The 21,026-nt window shown below is 40.8% G+C and overlaps 1 protein-coding gene across 1 annotated transcript; it reads right to left on the reverse strand.

The window, feature by feature from the left end:
- Nucleotides 1-2,316: 2,316 nt before the first annotated feature.
- casp8ap2 (caspase 8 associated protein 2) lies at nucleotides 2,317-17,951 on the reverse strand. The gene is made up of 10 exons (XM_061707350.1): nucleotides 17,643-17,951; nucleotides 15,731-15,790; nucleotides 13,011-13,085; nucleotides 12,805-12,905; nucleotides 12,524-12,598; nucleotides 12,094-12,209; nucleotides 8,999-11,622; nucleotides 5,117-7,850; nucleotides 3,383-3,482; nucleotides 2,317-3,289 (listed from the first exon to the last, which is right to left on the reverse strand). The coding sequence occupies exons 2-10, from the start codon at nucleotides 15,753-15,755 to the stop codon at nucleotides 3,227-3,229; spliced, it is 5,913 nt and encodes a 1,970-aa protein (XP_061563334.1). The 5' UTR covers nucleotides 15,756-15,790; nucleotides 17,643-17,951; the 3' UTR covers nucleotides 2,317-3,226.
- Between the last annotated feature and the right edge of the window lie 3,075 nt (nucleotides 17,952-21,026).

Consider the following 21,026-nt stretch of genomic DNA (forward strand, 5'->3'; position numbering starts at 1 on the left):
CATGGAGGCTCAAATCCTCCATGGCAGGACACTTCCACACCGCATTCTCACCGACACAGACGCACAATCACGCACCGTTTCCCCCTCCCCGCGGGGTCCAGCACCGCCAGAAGGCACCCCAGGCTGCACGGCGAGCCCCGCCGGGCCCGGGTATCCCGACCCACCTATCCCAGGCCGGTGAGGGAACGCGGGTGATGTGGGACCCCCTCCTAACCCTGGTGTTGAGTGCATGTGATTAATGCCATAAAAACAGGGAGGGGGAGGGCCAAGTATCGATTTGACACCGACCCCCCCCCTCCCGAACTACGTGTCCTTGTCAAATGTATTTATTAAGTGTTGAATGTGCAGTGTCTACTTTGCTGTTAAAACCGTGAGGCGGGGAGTGCCAGGCCACGCGGGACAATGCCCCCCACGACCCGGACCCCCCGCCCCTTAGCCTATGTGCGTATGAATCGTGTAGGGGGGGAAGGAGGGGGAGCGGAGGCCGAAGCCAGGAAGCAGGACCAGCAAAGCCGGCCCTGGTAAGACTCCCGCGTTCCCCCACCGGCCATTCAGTAGACGGTGGCCGGCCCTCCGAGCCGGGCCAGGACCCCACCGTACCTCCACGGGCGCCCCCGGCGCCGCCGGAGCCCCCAGACGGGGGGGGGGAAACGGTCCAACATCCCCCCATTCATACTGACAACATAAGACATAGACACCTGGGAATGGTGCCACCCCGCCGCCGCGCCCGCCCGTGCACCCCCCGGTCAGGGGAGGCCCGATCCCCGGACCGCCCCCCCCCCCCCCCGGGGCCACCCCGGCGGACACCTCAAGGGTCACGGAGTCCCCACAAACGCAGGGGCACGCGGCCCCCGCCCAGCGACAGAGCACCAAGGCAGCAATGCCCCCCCAGCGCAGACAGCCACCCCCCACCCAGGCAGGGCCGGGCCCTCCGAGCGGGACACCCAAGCCCACGGCCCAGCCCCTCTCGGGAAAACCGGAGATGCCCAAGCCACCGCCCCCCGCCCGAGCCCCCCCCCAGTCACCCCTCCCACTGCCATGAGGCAACCCCCCCCATAGGCCCCCAAGGCCCCCACCGGCCAGGGACAGGGCCCCACGGCCCCCCCCCACGGCCCCCCAGGGGCCACCAGAGGCCCGCGCCCCAGACCCTCCAAGCCGACCCCCAACCCCAAGGGCTACGAGATCACCACCCCCCCGCCCCCACTAGGTAACGAAGCCAATAATCGGGGACCAGAGAGAGTGTAATTCAGCCGAATGTTGTTCAGTGGAGGCAGACATTATCTCACTACTAATATGATCTGATAAAAGATTCCTAAAATGGTTGATACATAAACTGGATTTTTGTTTCCAATTTACTAGTATGGTTTTCTTTGTGATACATAAGGCAGTGAGGACCCGGTGTGTAAACCTCTGTTGACTAAACAAACAGTGTTGAAATATAAAAATCCGCCTTAGAAGAAAATGTTATTATATTCAGTTTGTTCTGTCTATATTGCCGTCTTTTGTATCATGTTGAAATATTATAATGAACTTTTTACCCATATAACAGATTTTTGAAACAATTTTGACACCTATTTGAATTATGGTCTGCTTTAAGAATTTCTGATGGTAATTCTGGGATTTTTTATCGCCCAATAATGACAGGAACTTTGCTTGCGAGAGGAAGCAACTGAGCTTTCCAAAGCATCACTGGAATAGGGTTGAAGAACATGTGGATATTGAATTATAAAAAGGTGAAGAGCAAGGAGGAAATTTGCACTATTCCCATCCTTGATTGTCGTGGGAAATGTGAGATCAATGGCAAATGAATGGAGTATGGACTACTGACAAGGAACCAAGTGGAATACTGAGAATGTAGTTTAGTATTTTTCAAGACAAGGCTCAGTCCATACTCCAGTCCCTCGTTTCTTATGGAAGTAATAGTGTATTTCTTTTACACATTTTGGCCATCTCTTCATTCACTCACTTCAAATAATGATTTAATAAGTCATGTTGTTTATCTCAGATTGCATTTATAATAATAATAATAATGACTTGGATTTATATAGCGCCCTTCTAGGCACCCAGAGCGCTTTACAGATTTATTATTTGTCTTATTTGTCCTGCACTTTTTACGAGTATCTGCTCAAAAATGTTTGAACTTCTTGACTTTGAAAGGGGTTTTGGTAAAAGTGTGATCGTATAAAATAACTCATAAAATGTTTAAAAATGTTTGTCAGTGACCATCCCTAAATTACTGTTATTGAGCAGCACATTTACAGTGAAGGATGAAACGCCCGCCTGTGCATTACAAAACAATAATACTCACAAACCAACCAGTATAAATAAATAAAACTTTATTTTCAGTAAAAATTATGTACAACATTTTGAATGTGGATTAATTCTGTTCATCTATGAGAGGAAAGAAAGATGCCCCTTCGGCCCACAGATACAAGCTCTGTATTAACAGAGATAGGTGTACTGTCCTTCACATGAAGCATCTTAAATGTATCAAGTACCTTAAACACAAATAGATCCGTTTGAGTAAAATGAAAAATACCACACACACTCACACACAAAAGGCCAAAAAAACATCAACCCGACAGCATATCAATGTGTGATATTCAAACTGTTCTCAGAGAGAAATCTGGTAACTTCTTATGAACTGAATAACACAATGTCAGAAAATTGAGGATTCCTGCAGTGGAACAGGGAGGTCTGAAGGTAGATTCCCTATTTATTTAAGGAAAAAGAAATAATATGTAGGCATCCATGTCATATTAAGGTGAGGAAAGAAAGGAAAGAAAGGAAAGAAACAGGTTCAGCAAAGTTTATAGTTGTGCATTTCTCTGTGAGAAGTGTAATCAGCAAAGATCTGGATGCAGAGCTGCAGTAGTGATCGCAATGTGGATTGCTGAAAAAAAAAAGTGCATGAAAAAACAGTATTGAGTGGTTGTTTCCCCACTGATATCCCTCCAAGCCCTCATCTCTTTTTAATACAAAAAGGGCTGGTAATGTTAAGTAAGCAGAACCGATGACGGGATTTCCAGTTGTCCTTGGAAAACAAAAAAATGTAATCGAGAAAGTCGTCCAAAATTCTGTGGGTGGAGAGCTCCAGATGTCAGCGGACACAGTCGCTGGTGATCAACACGTCAACTTAAAGCTCAAACTCGCTCCTTCCTGCATAACGTCACGATATTGCTGCTGGAGGAAATGTGAAAATGTTTTGATACGATCAGTTAAGATATCAGGCCTCCTTCTTCTCTTGCTTCTTAAAAAGCTTCATGAGTTGGTAAAATCTGTGGGCGACCTGGAAAAGAAACGGTAGCATTTACTCATCCTGCACAGTAAATACAATAAAAAATGTTTTTAAAAGAATGGGAACAAAGGCTGTGTAGTTTACCTGGCCTGACGGCTTGTTCAGTTTCTCTGACAGTGCGGTGAACGTCTCACGTGAAGGCCCCTTTGTCTTCAGATCAATCAGAATAGCTCGATCTTCGTCTCTGCAGAACACAGAACAAAGCAGCGCATCCTTTTAACCACCATGTTTTAAACGGTTTTCCTGTTCCTCCAATACTGTATAGTCTTGCAGAATCACTAGGGAAAACATGTCTATACAGGACTGTCTCAGAAAATTTGAATATTGTGATAAAGTTCTTTATTTTCTGTAAGGCAATTAAAAAAAACAAAAATGTCATACATTCTGGATTCATTACAAATCAACTGAAATATTGCAAGCCTTTTATTATTTTAATATTGCCGATTATGGTTTACAGTTTAAGATTAAGATTCCCAGAATATTCAAATTTTTTGAGATAGGATATTTGAGTTTTCTTAAGCTGTAAACCATGATCAGCAATATTAAAATAATAAAAGGCTTGCAATATTTCAGTTGATTTGTAATGAATCCAGAATGTATGACATTTTTGTTTTTGTAATTGCATTAGAAAAAAATCACAATATTCTAATTTTCTGAGAGAGTCCTGTATTGTAGATACAGTATATGGCTACAACAAAGAAAAGGTAATATTTTACTGAACTCCAGTTTGCATCTGAAGGTTAACTTTCTGCAAAGGTAGAGCTTCATCTCTGAATGGACTCTCACATTCCTCCCGACTGCAGCTGGCCTCGTCAACAAGACTGTCCCCCCACCCCACTCTACGTTACATTAATGTAAAGACTCCACTCCTGACCTTATGTGTCACATTAACGCACATCCCAGGTCACCTCATGTACATTTTCTTTCCTACAGACTCATTACTCCGGCACTTTAGCACCAACTTGTTGTACATTTTTCCTTTAATATGCTCTTTTGTATTGCAGCAATCACCACAACAAATTCCTTGTGTGTGTGTTAAACTTGTCAATAAACTTCTTTCTGATTCATGCTTTCAACCTGACTGCAAGCATTTTTATTCTATATATGCAGGCAGTTTATTTTTATTTCATTTGTTTTATACATTTTGATATTGTGCAGACCTCTGTTAATAAAGGAACCTTTGTGACATTTGGAACGAGGCTTTGTATTAAAACTGACTGTTTTTTTAAGGGTTTGCCTCAGAAAAAAATGAAGCTAACAGAGATGCTATGCTATAATGCTTTGGGGGAAACCCCAATTATGTCACGAAGAAGAAAGAAAAAATATCGATATATATCGAGTATCGCCATTCAGCTAGAAAATATCGAGATATGACTTTTGGTCCATATCGCCCAGCTCTAGTAGGAACAATACAAAAACACCCTTTTCAACCATGTTGTTACTGCTCTGTTTCTAGCAACGCTGTGTTCCACCCTTTATTCAAATACCTCTTTTGAAAGCTCTGTGCTAACCACTTCTGGGGGAAAGGAAATGCAACAAGACGGGAAGTTGGATGGAGATGATGAGGAGGAGGCCGGATATCTAGGCCTGTGATTTCAACATTCACAGAAACTCTGAAAGGCTCACTTGAGAACTTTTCAGAACTAATCCTTTCCTAGCCAACTGACAGGGCTGTATTACACCGGTTTTTGAATTGGTATTGATCTCAACCACAGAAAAGGAAATAGACCCTTTAGATATGATAATCTTCTCAAAGAACAAAATCTCAAAGGAACATTAAACATGAAATTCTGTCATTGACAAAATGAAAATACAAACCTGGACCAAGTCATGACCACCTCGCCCTTCTTTCTGACAACATTCTTGGCTGACAGACTGCTGGGTGATAGCGCTGGCGGTGAAGACTTTGCCTCCTCATCATCACTCTTGGAGGGGGTTGTTTCCCTCAGCACATCCTTCTTTCTAGGCCTCTTAGCTTTCACTTTCTCTCGATGCCTCTTCCGTTTCCTGCTTTTATCACAACCCCGAGCTTTCTCTGGTGTCCTCATGCTCATGTCCTCTGCAATGGTGAGACTCCTCTCTGATTCAGAAACGTTGATGTCGTCAGTCTCCGATTGCGACGGGCATGCCCGTGAACCCTGACTTTGCCCATTTGTGCCTCTGGTATCAGGAGTGGAAGGCAGACAGTTACTGGAGGCAGCGGTTTCAGGGGAACCAGTCCTTTTCTGTGACTCAGAAGGAGCATTTGAAGGACGTTTTGTTTTATTGTCTTTTTTGATTTTCTTCCGACTTCTTCTTTCACGAGCAGAGTTTGTAAACTGACCAGAATCCTTTTTAGAAGCGTCACCTGAATGAGCAGTTTCAGGTTGGTTTTTCATGGATTTTGAGGTATTTTGTTGAAGAGAAATATTTCCTTCTTTATGGGATGGATTGTACGAAGTGTGGTGCGTATCCAATTTAATGTCTATGTTTCCAGTATGTTCAGAGAAGCTTTTCTCTGAGGGGAAAGCACAGCAGGAAGTGCTCTCTCTTTGAGATGTCTCCAGAAAAACAGTTAGACTTTCCCGAGGTCGTACTTCACCGTCTGTGTGATGCTGGTCATCTTCTTCTGTTAATGTCCGACTTAAGCTCTCGTCAGCAGTCAAAGTCACATTGGCATCGATGCTTGCCTGTCGAATCTTCACGATGAAGTGATCGTTCGACCTCTCCATCACCAACGCCTGCATAGGTATGTCAGGCTTGAACACAAAAGGGGTGATGGACATTTCCGAGGCCACGCTGCTCCTGGAAGCAGAGCTGGAGTTGTCGGTATCGAGGGCCAGGTGAATGTCCTGCTCCATAGCGTCCTCCCCATCCAGCAGGGCATCTTCACTGATGTGTGCGCTGATGACGCTCTCTGGAGTGGACATAATCTGCATACTGGTACTGGATGAGTGTAGGAAGCTGAGGTGGCTGTCAGACTTGAGAGGTGATGGGATGGTAAGGGACACTGCCAGATCCTCTGCAAGAATGGAGTAGGACTTCTGTGCCAAGCTGGTCTGCAGCACAAGTCTATTCTCCGATGGGACTTCCAAGAGGCAACTTTCGTCAAACATCGCTGGGTTGAGTGATATCTGCTTTTTTGGCCGTGGGGACAGCATCTTACGAGGAGAAATGCTGGACCATGCGGTGGCCACAAGCTTCGAGGGAGAATCAAACTTGGCAGGGGAATGCAGCTTGCATGGGGAGTCAAATTTGGATGGTGTGGTGATGCTGATGAACCTTTCTCCGTCTTTCCTTGGAGTACCAAGGGGCCATGCGGGGTTGTCTCCAGTTGCCCCACCGTTTTCCAACAAGTCAGATCCTTGCAGTAGACACTTGAATATTTCTCCCATTTGAGAGTCTCTTACCAGGTTGAATGTTAAACTGGAGGCTTGCTGTTCTGTCAGCAGCTCAAAGTCCGTTTTGTCCAATGCAGAGCGACCTTGAGAGACCACCAAAGTAGACACTCTCTTTTTTTCTGGAGTCGAGGGAAGATTGTTCCGAGGAAGGGGTCTAACCACCATTTGTGTACTTTGGCAATTTGGTGGCGTTGAACTAGCATTTCTGTCTTTTTCTGTGGGTGTGATTCTAATGTCTTTGCCCCTACTGCCAAGGCCTGTTTTGTAAGGAGGCGTGGCACCTTGTTTGACCTGATCCAGGCTGCAGGGTGGAGACTGAAGTTCTTTCTGCTTGTACTGTAGCTTCTTTGGGGGAGGCCGTTGAGATGCTTTCTCATCTCCACGGGTCCTCTTGTCCCCAACCCGTGTTCTGGTCGGTTTGCAAAGGCTATTCAGCGTCGTATGTATATCCTTGAACAAGTAGTCAACTTGGACGTCAACAAAGTCCCACAACTTTTGCTTCAGATCAACTGCCTGTTGTTCAAAAATTCGTTTTACAATACCATTGTTTAATACTTTGCCAAACACAGATCCAATCAGTTTCTTCAGCTTGGCCTTCAGCTCCTCAACCTGACTGCAGATTTGGCCAAAGTGGGCGCCGTCCACAAACTCTAAGAAAGACTTCTGGAAGTTGTCCATCATACCGTAGAAGCTCTTTTTAGGGAATGTTTTATGGAGTTTCATGAACTTTTTACGGATCTCAGCCCGAACCAACTTAAACGTCTCCATTATTTCCTCTATGTTGGAAAAAGAAGCTTTGCTTGCCGTAGGGCAAACTGTTTTAAAGCGACTCCTGGGACTTTGAGTTGATATACCTGCTGCTTCAGGAGTCTCTTTTGAGGAAGCACGGGTTTCTTCAGATTTTCGCTTTAAAACAGACATGGGGCTTGGTTTTTGTCTGACTGGCTTTACTAGCTTCGCTCTCTTAGTTGCAGGAACCGGGGAACTTGAAGTTGCCTCATCACTTTCACTTAAGATTTCCCCTTCCTCCAGATCCGTGTCAGAGGAAGGCAGGTTGGACACCGTATCTGCCAAGTTTTCATGGTCATGACTTGTAGCACAACCGGGATATTTGTTCTCCTTGTTTACATCCAAAGTCTTTGAACTTCCGTCGACGGGAGTTGTGGAAAAATCTGTAGAGGAAAGACAGATAATAGTAAGAGAATATCTGTTGATGCAGCACATTAAAGACTCATTGCAGAGGAGCAATCTGCTCATACAGGGGAACACAAGCAGTATTCATGAAAGTCTCCATCAACAATTTTGATGAAGGAAACAGGACAATGGAAAACCTCAACGGTTGGCGGATGATGGGTTTGGGGGAAAAGAATGACAAAATCATGCCCTGGCTTTGTGTCCTCAATACAACAACACTCTTTAATCGTGTGGGAAGGATGGTCGCATTGAAAAATCGGCAAAAGCAGGACTAGCCAGACTTTTTCTTGGAACACATTGCTGATAGTTAGCACAAAAATGGATGTATATTAGGGATGGGCGATATGGACTAAAAAATGTATCACGATAATTTCTGGCATTTATCCCGATAACGATAAAAAAAAATACCAATTCAACTCCACCTTTGTAACTATAAATCTATCACCACATTCAGTCTTTGGAGCCCCCAAATCACTGCTCTAAAAGATACTAAACTACACCAATTAAATTGAATTGATAAAAACCAATTAAATGAGTCCACCTGTACTCAGATCCGCCATGTTTGTTACACAAAAAACTTAATCAACGGGTATCTATCTATCTATCTATCCACCTTCCTTCCTTCCTTCCTTCCTTCCTTCCTTCCTTCCTTCCTTCCTTCCTTCCTTCCTTCCTTCCTTCCTTCCTTCCTTCCTTCCTTCCTTCCTTCCTTCCTTCCTTCCTTCCTTCCTTCCTTCCTTCCTTCCTTCCTTCCTTCCTTCCTTCCTTCCTTCCTTCCTTCCTTCCGCGTCGATTTAATGCAGAACTATAAATCAGCTTCACACAAAAACGTCATCAACGGGAATTTATCGTTTTTACCGCAAGATGACAAATTCTTACCGTGGGGAATTTTTTTGACGGTTTATCGTGAACGGTAAAATATCACCCATTCCTAATGTATATTAAATGAAATAAATGAGATAAGGAAAAACATGGAGGTAAGCGAGGAAGTAAAAATTGATATAAGAATAATATATCTTCTACTTTTCATTACCATACTGCCTAACTTTTTCAGATTTGGAGTTACAAAGTACTTAAAACGAAGCAAAGTAGAAACCATTAGATATCACAAAAAGGTAAACTGTACCCTTTTGAAGACTCTTGATGAATCCCGGCTTGCTCTGCACATAAGCCAGACTTCGCCTGCTCTTCCGCACCGGGCTCCTCAGGGGGCTGATGGCGTCAGGGATTCTCTTAAGATTGCTCAGCGTGCGCATCATTGAGTCCTCGTCGTGGAGAAAGGGCACAGAGCTGGACGGCTCGGCGCTACTCTCCTGACTCTTCTTGGGTGTGGCAGTGACAACGCAGTCCTTTTCTGGTAGCATCTTCTCGCCCGTTGTGCTGCTTACTTTGGACACTGCTATGCAGCCCGTGGAAGAGCTGGGCTCACTGACACTGACACTGCTGTCACTGACATCTTTGGTAGTTTCGGTTAAAACATAAATGGCCTCTGTCAAACTCAGCCCTTCTTGTGGAAGCAAGTCTAGGCTGATGGTACTCGATACGGGATCCGTGTCCTTGGGAAACTCTTGTTCCTTTTCGGGAGTGACTTGGGTTGAGGAGGGAGGGCAATGAGGTGCAACGCCGGGGGGAATAGGGGAGGTTTTGGGACAATGAGGTGCAACGCCGGGGGGAATGGGGGAGGTTTTGGGACTGGTCTCTTCACTTATGTCCTTGTTAGCGTTTGTTTCCTTTGGGTGGGTTGAGTCTGCAGCGCCTTCATTTGAATCCAGAGAGACCGCCTTCTGGGATTCGTGTGAATGGGGAGCAGCACCGTTTGTGTCGGCAGCAGGTAGAGCATCAGGTAGAGCATCAGGTAGAGCATCAGGTAGAGCATCAGGGAGAGCATCAGGGAGAGCATCAGGGAGAGCATCAGGGAGAGCATCAGGGAGAGCATCAGGGAGAGCATCAGGGAGAGCATCAGGGAGAGCATCAGGGAGATCTCTGTGACAGACAGGGGAAGGTTTTGTGTGATGTTCAGAAATGCTTTGCGGCGTGTCGCTGGGATCTGTACCATGTGCGACCTCCAATGTTCCACATTCAGTTTCCTGTTTTTTTGCGACCAGCTTGGTTTTGTCCCCCTGTTTTGACCCGTCCATATCTTTTAAAGAACTACTTTCTGGAGATTTGGAGCTGAGGTGCACAGTCTCCTCATTCTGGCCGATATCAGAGGGTTTGCTCTGAGCGGAGACAGCTTTGTCCTTTTCCTGGACACCCACGACATCCGCACATCTCTCATGGATCCTCTCAGAGCCGGGGCTGCTGAGGAGATCTGGAGACTGCCCTAAAACTTCCCCCGAGCCTTCTTCTAATTCACTGTTGTCTGCTTCATCAATGACGCACATGTCTTCCATGTTAAGCAGAGAGTTATCCAGATCAGGTTTATTTCCAGCGTCCTTATCAACCGGTGTGAGGTCCTTTTGGGTGACATCAATGGGAAACGCCGGTTTTTTATTTGGTGAACGGGTCAGATTCAACGTTTCCATAAAACACAGCTTCCTGTTCGGACTGTTTTCAGTCAAAAAGTTCTTTCCATCCAGACTTGGCTTTTCAGATGAGATTTTCACAGCTTCAGACTTCATTTGGGGTTTTTCCTGGCTGCGTGCATCTGCTTTAACTTTGTCTTTTTTGGGGTTCCGTCTTTCACGCTCTCTATTCGCCTCTGACCCATTTCTCCTCTTGTGCTTTTTGTCAAGTTGGCTCTCGCGTCCCTTTTCCGCTCTCTCTTTTTGTCTATCCCCTTCCCTGTCTTTGTTTAGATCGGCCTGGCCCTCGGCATGTTGACTTGGGGAGGACTTCTTCTTGTCCTTGGAGCTGGAATGTCTGTCGTGAGAATGGCTGCTTCTGATTCTCCTGCGCTCTCGGCTATGGCCCTCTTTTGAGTGGTGAGCCTTATCACCCTCATGGTTCTGGGTGACCATTTTGGCTTTATCTGGCCGCTGCTCACGACCGCTTCCTTTGCTGCTGTCAGAGGAGGCTGAACTGTGTAAAGTCTCTGACGAAGACATCTTAGATGCAGCTAATCTGTGGAGCCCGTCTACACTTAGGTCGCTCTTGCTCTTACACGAGATGGAGTCACACCTTTGTTCTTCATCTCTGTCGGCTCTTTGAGACCTGTTCTTCGCAGGTGCATGAGGGTTCTTGTTGGGATCTGAATAATCTCTATGCCTCCTATCAGCCGCTTCAGGTAATTTCTGACCATTTTTGGACTCGTATTTCTCTGATTTAGTCCGTCTGTCAGCTACTTCGATATCTCTTTTTGGATCCCTATGAGGCGACACTTTGGATGATCTGGTCCGACTGTGACTTTCTTTCCTGGAAGGTTGATGCGGATGTCTCGGAGGAGGAACCTCCTTGTGCGGTGAAGCCGGCCGAGAAGCCGGCAGAGGTAGAGAGGGAGGAGCAGGACATTTATAACTTTCTTTCTTGGAAGGTTGAGGCGGATGCTTTGGAGGAAGATCCTCCTTGTGAGGTGAACTTGGCAAAGGTGGATGGGAAGCAGGGGGACAACTGTGACTTTCTGTCTTGGAAGACTGAGGTGGAGGAGGACATGGTGGTGGTGGAGGAGGGCAAGATGGTGGTGGAAGAGGACAAGGTGGTGGTGGAAGAGGCGCTCTGCTTATGGGATCAATTGTAGAGGCGTGACTGGAGAACGTTGGATCCCGAACATTGTTCACATGAGACTGGTGGGAATGGCGACCTCTCTCAGCCCTGTGGAGAGCAGGGATTGGACAACAATTGAATAATTTTACAAGAACAGTCATATAAGACAGACTTTTGTCCACTAATCACAGTAGTTAAACCTATAAGAACAGCTCCAGAAGACCGAGGCCTTGACATCAGGCCTTTTCAGCCACTTGTTCCTTGAGCAAGTGTCTAAAGTGTTAAAGGGAACCTATTATGACATCTAATACCTATTTTAAACAGGCCTTGAATGTCTTAATAACAAGCTTTTGATTGTTTTTGCTAAATAAATTAGAAATCCAGCCTCTTAGCCATGTCTTTATCTTCCCATTCTCTAACCTCATTATCTATGTGGGATTCTGAGTGGGCGGGGAGACCACTTTATAAATGTTAAAGCTAGAGAAAACCTGTTTTTCATAATAGGTCCCCTTTAAGTTTGCCCAAACATCAGACATAAACTGCAGTTTTAGTGGCTCACTGGGTCTTAATGAAACGTACCGTTGATTCAACCGTTGAATCTCGGCATCTTTTCGCATCACCTCTTGCCTCGCCGTCCGTAAAAGCGCAGAGATGTTCTTTTTCAGACGGCAGTTTTCACTGCTCAACCCTGTGTTCTAGCGACAAGGAGACGAGAAAGAAATTATCAGACATGATCAATTCTGATCAAAAAAACATTTGCTGAACAGAATTTCATTGGAACAAAGTCTATTCATTTATTTAGTCATGAAGAAAATCTGCCAACCCACTCAGAATCACTCCTCTGTGAACTGTAAGAGTTCTTCATGAGTAAAATGTAGAGTTAACAAGAAATAAAAAAACTTGTTGAATAATTATATCTAATGGATTCTTAACAAAAAATGTTAATGAACATTAAACGATATTAGACCCCTGTTGTTTAAGCAGAAACATTTTTAAAAAATGAACAAACCTGCATCTCCATTTGCTCCAGTCTCCCGCGCAACTCCCTGATTTGGGTCTGAGCCGTTTGGAGTATGGACTTTAACTGCGGACGAGCAAAACGGAGACAAAACATTACTCCAATATGCAAACTGTTGTAGTTTTTTTCACAGATGCCAAGTATGTTTCATACTGACCAATAATTCCCCACTTCCATCACAATGTCTGCCTAACTGAGCACAGCTTTCCTGCAGCACGGCTGCACACTGGCAGACCTGTGAGAAATGTAAAAGGTAACGGGTAACGTCTCACCTCGATGTATGACGACTCTCTGCTCTGCTGTTCCTCCGTCACAATGTCTTCATAAAGATCCATCGACTCTTTCAGATTAGGGCTAACACGGGGCGAGTTCTCTGTAATAAACCAAAAATATTCAGCGTCAGAACTCAACATATTGTTGATTCATCGTAGTGATGTGTAGCAGATGAAGGCAAAACATTTTCAAACAGTAGTCTTACCTGGATTGCTACAATGCCCAACGTCCAGGCCATCGTAAATATCCACAGAGTTTTCGTTAACTGCAGGGACTGCGCCTGAAAACATTTAGAATGTTTGAATTTTTAATCAAAATAATGTCATTGATTTTAGTAAAAATGCCACAAGTTGAATAATTTCACAATACGAATTAGACAATAAAAATGTAGTAAAACGATGGGTTTAAACAAAATAGAGCTATTAGAGGCAAACTGACATGGGTTTTTCCATCACAAGTTTATTTTGATTGCTGATTAATGCGGCCGGTTTGTAAGTTTGGGCCAACTGTTTGTGTTAGGCCATTCCTCTTTTTTCCCCCCATTCGATAACATAAAACAGTTTGTAAGTTACAAAAGCTGCAAAATTTGGCTTAACTTAAATAAGTAATTATAAAAAAAAAATTTAAATTAAATATACAAAATAGAACAAGTGGTGGTCACATGTTTTACAGCAAAGGGCTAATCACAGGTGCATCTGGCTATTAATCTGCATTATTAGTTCAAACTGGTGACTCCTGATCAGAGGTGTCAAGTAACGAAGTACAAATACTTTGTTACCTTACTTAAGTAGAAATTTTGGTTATCTATACTTCACTGGAGTAATTATTTTTCAGACGACTTTTTACTTTTACTCCTTACATTTTCACACAATTATCTGTACTTTTTACTCCTTACATTTTAAAAACAGCCTCGTTACTCTATTTCATTTGGGCCTTTAAAAACTTAAACTTAAAAACTTAAAAACTATCCAGTTAAATTGCTCCATCCGGATAGAGTGAATTTGGTTGTGGTTGTTTCAGATGTTCTTGTCCAGTTTTGGATGTACAACTTGGATGTACATTCCAATAAATGTTAGGATAAATGATAACATGCCTCTGAAGTTTGACTTTTTGCACCATTACAATACTTATAGGCAACTAGTCATCATATCGTCTGCTCTCTGAAACACATGGGTCAAAGACGTGACGCTTACTTTTTCTGTCCGATGGAACTTTTTACCTAATAATAAACATAAAAATGAATAAAAAATATAACATGTATGTCTAATACGTTCCTTCTACATGTGCCCACTCTTATTTTATCTAAACATGTTGGTTATTGGTCATTTTCTGCCATCTGAAGTGTGAAAACATCATGTGGGGTGACCGTCCCGCCTTGACTTCTGTTTGGACAACTGGTTTTAAATCACATTAAAACAATTTAAAAATAATGCTTGCCCTATTGGGCATACTTTCAAACTTGTTTTAGATTTATTGACAAAGTTATGGAACATTTGTACACACATTTCAATCATAATACACAAACTAATCTTGTCCGAATATGTTCATTGTCTGAATTATCATCTGGGGTGACCATGAAAAAAATACAATTGAGGGACTTTTATATTCAAAATCATCTCAAAGAGGATGTTGCATCAGCCAGTTACTCCATGAGGGTCCCAGAGAGACAACCTGCAGGTCAGTAGTCTCTCTCTCCTTTACAAATAAATCCTCTTTCTAACTGCTGCAGTGTATACGTCACATTTTGATATCATGTGGGGTGACCACCCTAAAACTGTAAATAATTTGTTTTATTTGCAAATCTATATTTTGAAGGTACATTTGTTAGTGATATGTGGTGAGAAGTAGCTAGCTTAGATCACATAGCTAACTGTTAGCCTGTTATATTTGATTAAACTTGAGAGCATCATGTGGGGTGACCACCTGTCATGTGGGGTAACCAACAAATGGCAATTCTGTATCAAATTCAAAATTGAATGTCTATCAGTTTTGGTTCAAATATAAATTATTGGTATAGCATGCATAAGTGGATACACCTTGTACACATTTTAAATCAGTTTTATGAATTTTAGAGTAAGTAAGAGGGTGACACTGCCATTATGGATAGAATGTATTTAAAAATGGTTTTCAAAAAATGAAAGGAAAAATGTGTCTATCTTTCTTGAACAGTTAATTTAATTACTGATACTTATTAAAATATAAATTTTGTTATGTAAATCTATTAATTTTGAGATAAATGGTCGCCCCAAATGACGGTTTAAAGGTTTAAAAACACTAAAATACCTTTGTTTGAAGTTTTCACATACATGTATGTGTACACTACATTTCAAATGTTTGGAAAATGGCCAAAAATATCTTTATTTTAAGTATTTTAAAAATGGGCTACTCAAAGGCCTTATACGTCTTTGACCCACATGTTAATGCTCAATAGTACACATATATGGTTCTTTAATATATTTGCATTATACTAAGATGCATTCATTTTCAATGGCTTTTGTCCTTCATGGCTTTTCCCCCCTTACATTACTTTTACTTTTATACTTTAAGTAGTTTTAAAACCAGTACTTTTATACTTTTACTCGAGTAAAAAACTTGAGTTGATACTTCAACTTCTACAGGAGTATTTTTAAACTTTAGTATCTATACTTCTACCTGAGTAATGAATGTGAATACTGAAGACACCTCTGCTCCTGATTAAAACACAGACATCATGTCAACGATCCAGAGAGAAAAACCTCTCACTCATCAGAATAAAGCCCCACAATAACTCTTCTAAAATGTTACTTCGCTATCATCAGTCATTTTGTAACTGAAACCAATGTTGAGCACAAACAAATATTGAAAATGTCCAACAGTATTAAAAACCAGTATTAAAAACCAAAAGACATATCAATCTAATAAAACAACCAACAATACTATACTTACGACAAGAAGCAGAGCTGCTCTCCATTCTGTCAAATTTCACTTGGACTTCATATAGTGAGGCTGTTGAGAAAATTAAAGTGTTTTTATTATCCAAGGAAAAAAATTATCACAACTGATTAAAAGACTTCCTTTTTTTGAATTCATAAATCTCAAACCAACAATTTTCCACTTACTATTCAAAGAACTAACCATAACACTGGATTATTTGGACCATTGCATGCAATCTAACATAATTCTGTCTTTTCTTTTACTACTTAATTAACTTTATCTAACATTGTCGGGTGTGGTATACTTGAATTATGTGCTGCTGTTGTTTTTTCTTATCCGTTGTAACAAAAAATTTGAAAAAATGTAAATTTAAGATTAATTATTCAAATTTTTTTAGATAGGATATTTGAGTTTTCTTAAGCTGTAAGCCATGATCAGCAACATTAAAATAATAAAAGGCTTGCAATATTTCAGTTGATTTGTAATGAATCCAGAATGTATGACATTTTTGTTTTTGTAATTGCATTACAGAAAATCACAATATTCTAATTTTCTGAGACAGTCCTATATATATATATATATATATATATATATATATATATATATATATATATACATATATATATATATATATATATATATACACACGCACACACAAATACGTTTTGGGAAATGTTGTACTTTTAGGAGTAGTTTTGAATCACTATACTTTTTACTTTTATTTGAGTAGATTTGTGAAGAAGAAACTGTTACTCTTACTCCGCTACATTAGGCTACGTTGAGCTGTTACTTTTCTTTTATCCCTTTTATCCACGTACGCATCAATCTCATGACATCACTGGGTGATTCTTTGGGAAAAAGTTTGTTTTTGCATGTTTTGTCACATTTACACAGACTCAAACACACAGAGTTTCTATGAGTTCATGGGCTTGTTCTAGTTCTGCCTGGTTAAAAAAGAAAAGTACAAAGGCTGGAAATTTTGTGCTACTTGTGCTTAATTTATTTTTGTATTCTGTTATTATTTTATTATTTATTAAAGTACTTGAATTTACTTTAAGATTATTTTAATTTAAGCTATTTTTATTTTTTTATTAATTTTAATTTATTGTATTATTTTATTGATTTAATTTACCTGAAGATGATTATTTTGTACTTTTGTCTGTTTGAATGGTTGTGTTAAAAAAATAAATCAGACGTTACTCAACAGTTACTCAGTACTTGAGTAGTTTTTTCACCAAGTACTTTTTTACTTTTACTCAAGTCATTATTTGGATGACTAATTTTTACTTATACTTGAGTCATATTATTCTGAAGTAACAGTACTTTTACTTGAGTACAATGTTTGGCTCCTCTACCCACCTCTGGTCTATATGAAAATCAGTCGTGAAATCATCTCAGAAATCAGATAGTTACGGCTTTCAAACCCTTGTTGACACTTTATCAACTGTAAATAAAGCAAGACTGCTATGTGGGATTATTTGGTATGGGTTTTGACTGAATAAACAATGTTTATTCATGTACTTCAGTTGAAAAACAACTTGGACTAACTTCCTTTATTGAAATCTGTCTGCGAATCGGACACAACACAAAAGACAGGAAACCAAACTCAGCCCTGAACCCGTTTCTAATGTGAATCAGTCAAATGTCACAGATTAGCGATAATACTATTATACTTAGTTTATTGATAAAATAATAATGATAAAATAATACCTTTGAAAAACATGCTTATGTTTTTATGCTAATTACAAATGCACTGGTCAGTTAAGTTACTATTGGAGGTAAGGTTAAATTTGAATATGAGTATTGAACATCAGTTCAATTATCAGATCTGTAACGTGTATAGTTAATAGGCATCGATTAAACAAAGTCATAAAAGTAAACCAAGTAAAAAAGCAAATAAAGCGTAATAAAGCGTTTCCCTTACCTGCTGGTGATCTGTTGTGTTTACAAGTGCAGAGTCGCGCCAACTCTTCCTCACACCGGAAGCGACGACATTTTCCCGCGTTCGTCACAGCTCGGGGGATCGCTGCTACAAACGGCTTAGGATGAGGAATTAAACACAGAAAACAACTCTTAGAACAACCACTACAACTTCAGCAAGGTCGCCAACACCTAGGTCCACTGGCTGCTCTAGCGGTTCACGTTTCCTGGGGGGGAAAAAGTAAATAAGGAAGAGCTTGCATAGAAGAGCTGATCAGAGCCGGAGCAGCTGCTGCTCTCGGCTGGGGGAGCACGTCGGTGTCGCTGCGCAGGCGTCATCGCTGCGTGCCGCGTCATCGCTACGTGCCGCGTCATCGCTACGCAGCGCGTCGTACCCTGCAAAACAAAATTGATCAAAATTAAGATTGATTAAGATTAAGATTAAGATAAGAATGATTTATTCTATGATTAGTCCACAAATGCCTTCTTTAGTTACAGATGGTTGTATTTTTTTAGAGAAAAATGCAATAATAAATTCTTGAGAACTAATTTTACTTTGGTGTATTTCTCTTCACCTTTGAAGAGGAAACATATCAACATTGGTTTTTTTAATTAAGATGAGAACCCGTTACCTCTCATTTCCCCTTGCACCTAAGGCTAAAGAAGTTCATTTTAAAATAATGAATGAGGTTTATCCATGTAATGATTTTTTACATAAAAGGTTTAATTTAGATTTGAATAATTGTACTTTTTGTAACACAGACATCGAAACCTTAGAGCATCTTTTTTTCTCTTGTAGCTTAACCAGGACCTTTTGGGAAGCTTTCCAATACTGGATAACCTATAATGATCAAACCATTCCTATTCTTACATTTGAAAGCATTAAAGTTGGTTTACAAGTGGAGGACAAAAAAAGAGACTTTGGAATTAATAATTTAATTATATTGGCTAAAGTTTTTATTCATAAATGTCGCTTTTTGAAAATTAATCCAATCTTTATTGCATATCTAAACGAAATAATTCAGTACAACAAATATTTAAAATCTTGCATGATTCCCAGCATCTTCAGAAGTATCTTTGTACCCTAATTCCTGACTGATCACTTGCGTTTTTTCTTTCTTTCTTTTTGTTTGTTTATTCCTTTTTTTCTTTTCGCTGTGTATGTTCTTTGTTTTGTTTTACTCATTGGTCGCTCAGTGTTCTTTAATGAAAATGTTTTTCTGGAATGCACAATGTGCCTTGTTTTTTTGTAAATTCAATGAGAAAAAAAACAAAAAAACCCACTGAAACCATCTTCAAAGTAAAACCTCCGAACCTGACGTGTCTTTGTTTCCTGAAATACGCAACAACAAGTCAAAGTTACAGGAAACAACCCTGAATTGTTTAAAAGTGAACATGCAAAGGTGTTTCTGTTGAAGATTTACTTTTGTGACATTTCAGTAGACCCTTGAGGTGGATTTGATTTAAAAGAGTGAGAGATTTGGTTTCCAATAAAATAATAATAATTAAAAAAAAAAAAAGGTCTACCCTGCAAAACAATATTTATCAAAATTTAAGAATGATATAGATGTTAATTGTTGTTTTATCCAAAGGCATCCTGAAAAATATTCTCACTTATTCTGGTCATGTGAATTCACTTATAAATTCTGGAGGGACTTCCACAAGTATATTGCTGATTCTGTCTTTTCTGATTTTCATCTTTATTATAAGAATGTTATTTTTGGTTTTAAATTTTAATCACAAAGATAGTGACGCTTTTTTTTTTTATAAATCTGTCTTTATTTTTAGCAAAGTTTCACGTACATAAGTGCAAATTCATCCACAGAAAGCCTGAACTCTTTATACTCAAAAAAGAACTTGAACAATATATGACGACGATTTACTCATCGAAAAATACAAAGGCACAAAAGACCATCAGCATCTATAAATCGCTGAATTTGTTAACATGAAACTTACTCTCGCACATTATGCTGTTTTTATTTTTATTAATTTATCTTTTTAATTTACATTCAACTGTCTTGCCCAAAGTTAGAAACCTGGGAGTGATTTTCGATAGCTTTTTAAAATTTGACCGACAAGTGGACATTGTTGTGAAGATGAGTTTTTATCAGTTGCGTCTTTTAGCCAAAGTGAAAACATTTTTGAGCCTTTAACGACATGGAGAGAGCTATCCACGCTCTAGTCAGCTCCAGATTGGACTATTGCAATGCACTTTATGTTGGCATCGCCCAATCTTCTTTTAGCCGTCTTCAGCTGGTACAAAATGCAGCTGCCCGTCTTTTAACGAACACACCCAGACGAGAGCACATCACCCCGGTCCTCTATTCCCTTCACTGGCTGCCTGTTCGTTTTAGAGTTGATTTGAAACTTTTAATGTTTGTTTTTAAAGCTCAGAACGGCCTTGCCCCTCCTTATTTATCAGAGATTTTAACAGTGCATGAGCCTGGCAGAGCTCTGAGATCCTCCAACCAGTACTGGAGCTGAGGGGGGATGAGAGGGAACGGCCCCCCTCCCCCCCTCCCCTGTAAAAGTAAAACTGCCACCCCCCCTTTCCATCCCTCATGTCATTTCATCAATGAATGTGGTTTTACTTCTATTTCAACATTTAGAGTCATCACCAGAAAAATAACACCAGAAAAATGTGACAATTTTCACCTGTTTCAGGTAAATTTTCACTTGAAATAAGTAGGAAAATCTGACAAGATTTATCTTCTCATTACAAGCAAAAAAATCTTGTTCCACTGGCAGATTTTTCTACTTATTTCACGTGAAAATCTACTTGAAACAGGTGAAAATTGTTGTTTTTTCCAGTGATGAGTCTTGTTTTAAGTGTAATGAGATTTTTTTACTAAAATGAGACATTTTAACTAGAAATGAGACAAATATTCTTGTTAAGATTTTGAGTTTTTGCAGTGATCCATTTTACTTATCTTGTGAAGGACAGAGACATATTGATAAGTTCTTAAAAAATGTTTTTTATTGTAGTGTTTTGATGTATTTGATGTAAGCCCAGTGGATATTTAAAGCTTACAGAAGGCTGCATTTAACTGCTGCTATGTCATTCCTGCAGTATTTCTGCAGCTGTTTTGGTCACTGCTATTATTTGTAATATATTATATTATTTGTAATCAGCACAAATTATCTGTCCCCATATGATAAAATCCACCATCCCCCTTGATTTTTTTTTACAACTCGTGTACTGCCTCCAACCAACGTTTGTTGGAAGTTTACAGGTCAAAGCAGAAGCTCTGGGGGGACCGAGCCTCTTCAGTTCCCCGGGCTCTGTAATAAACTCCCCTGTGACTTACGTGTGATCTCTGACCTGGGCCTTTTTAAATCTAAACTGAAAACGTATTTATTCAGGGTGGCTTTTAATACCCAGTAGTGT

This window comes from Cololabis saira, chromosome 18 (genome assembly GCF_033807715.1).
Source record: "Cololabis saira isolate AMF1-May2022 chromosome 18, fColSai1.1, whole genome shotgun sequence".
In the NCBI taxonomy this organism is placed as follows: Eukaryota; Metazoa; Chordata; class Actinopteri; order Beloniformes; family Belonidae; genus Cololabis; species Cololabis saira.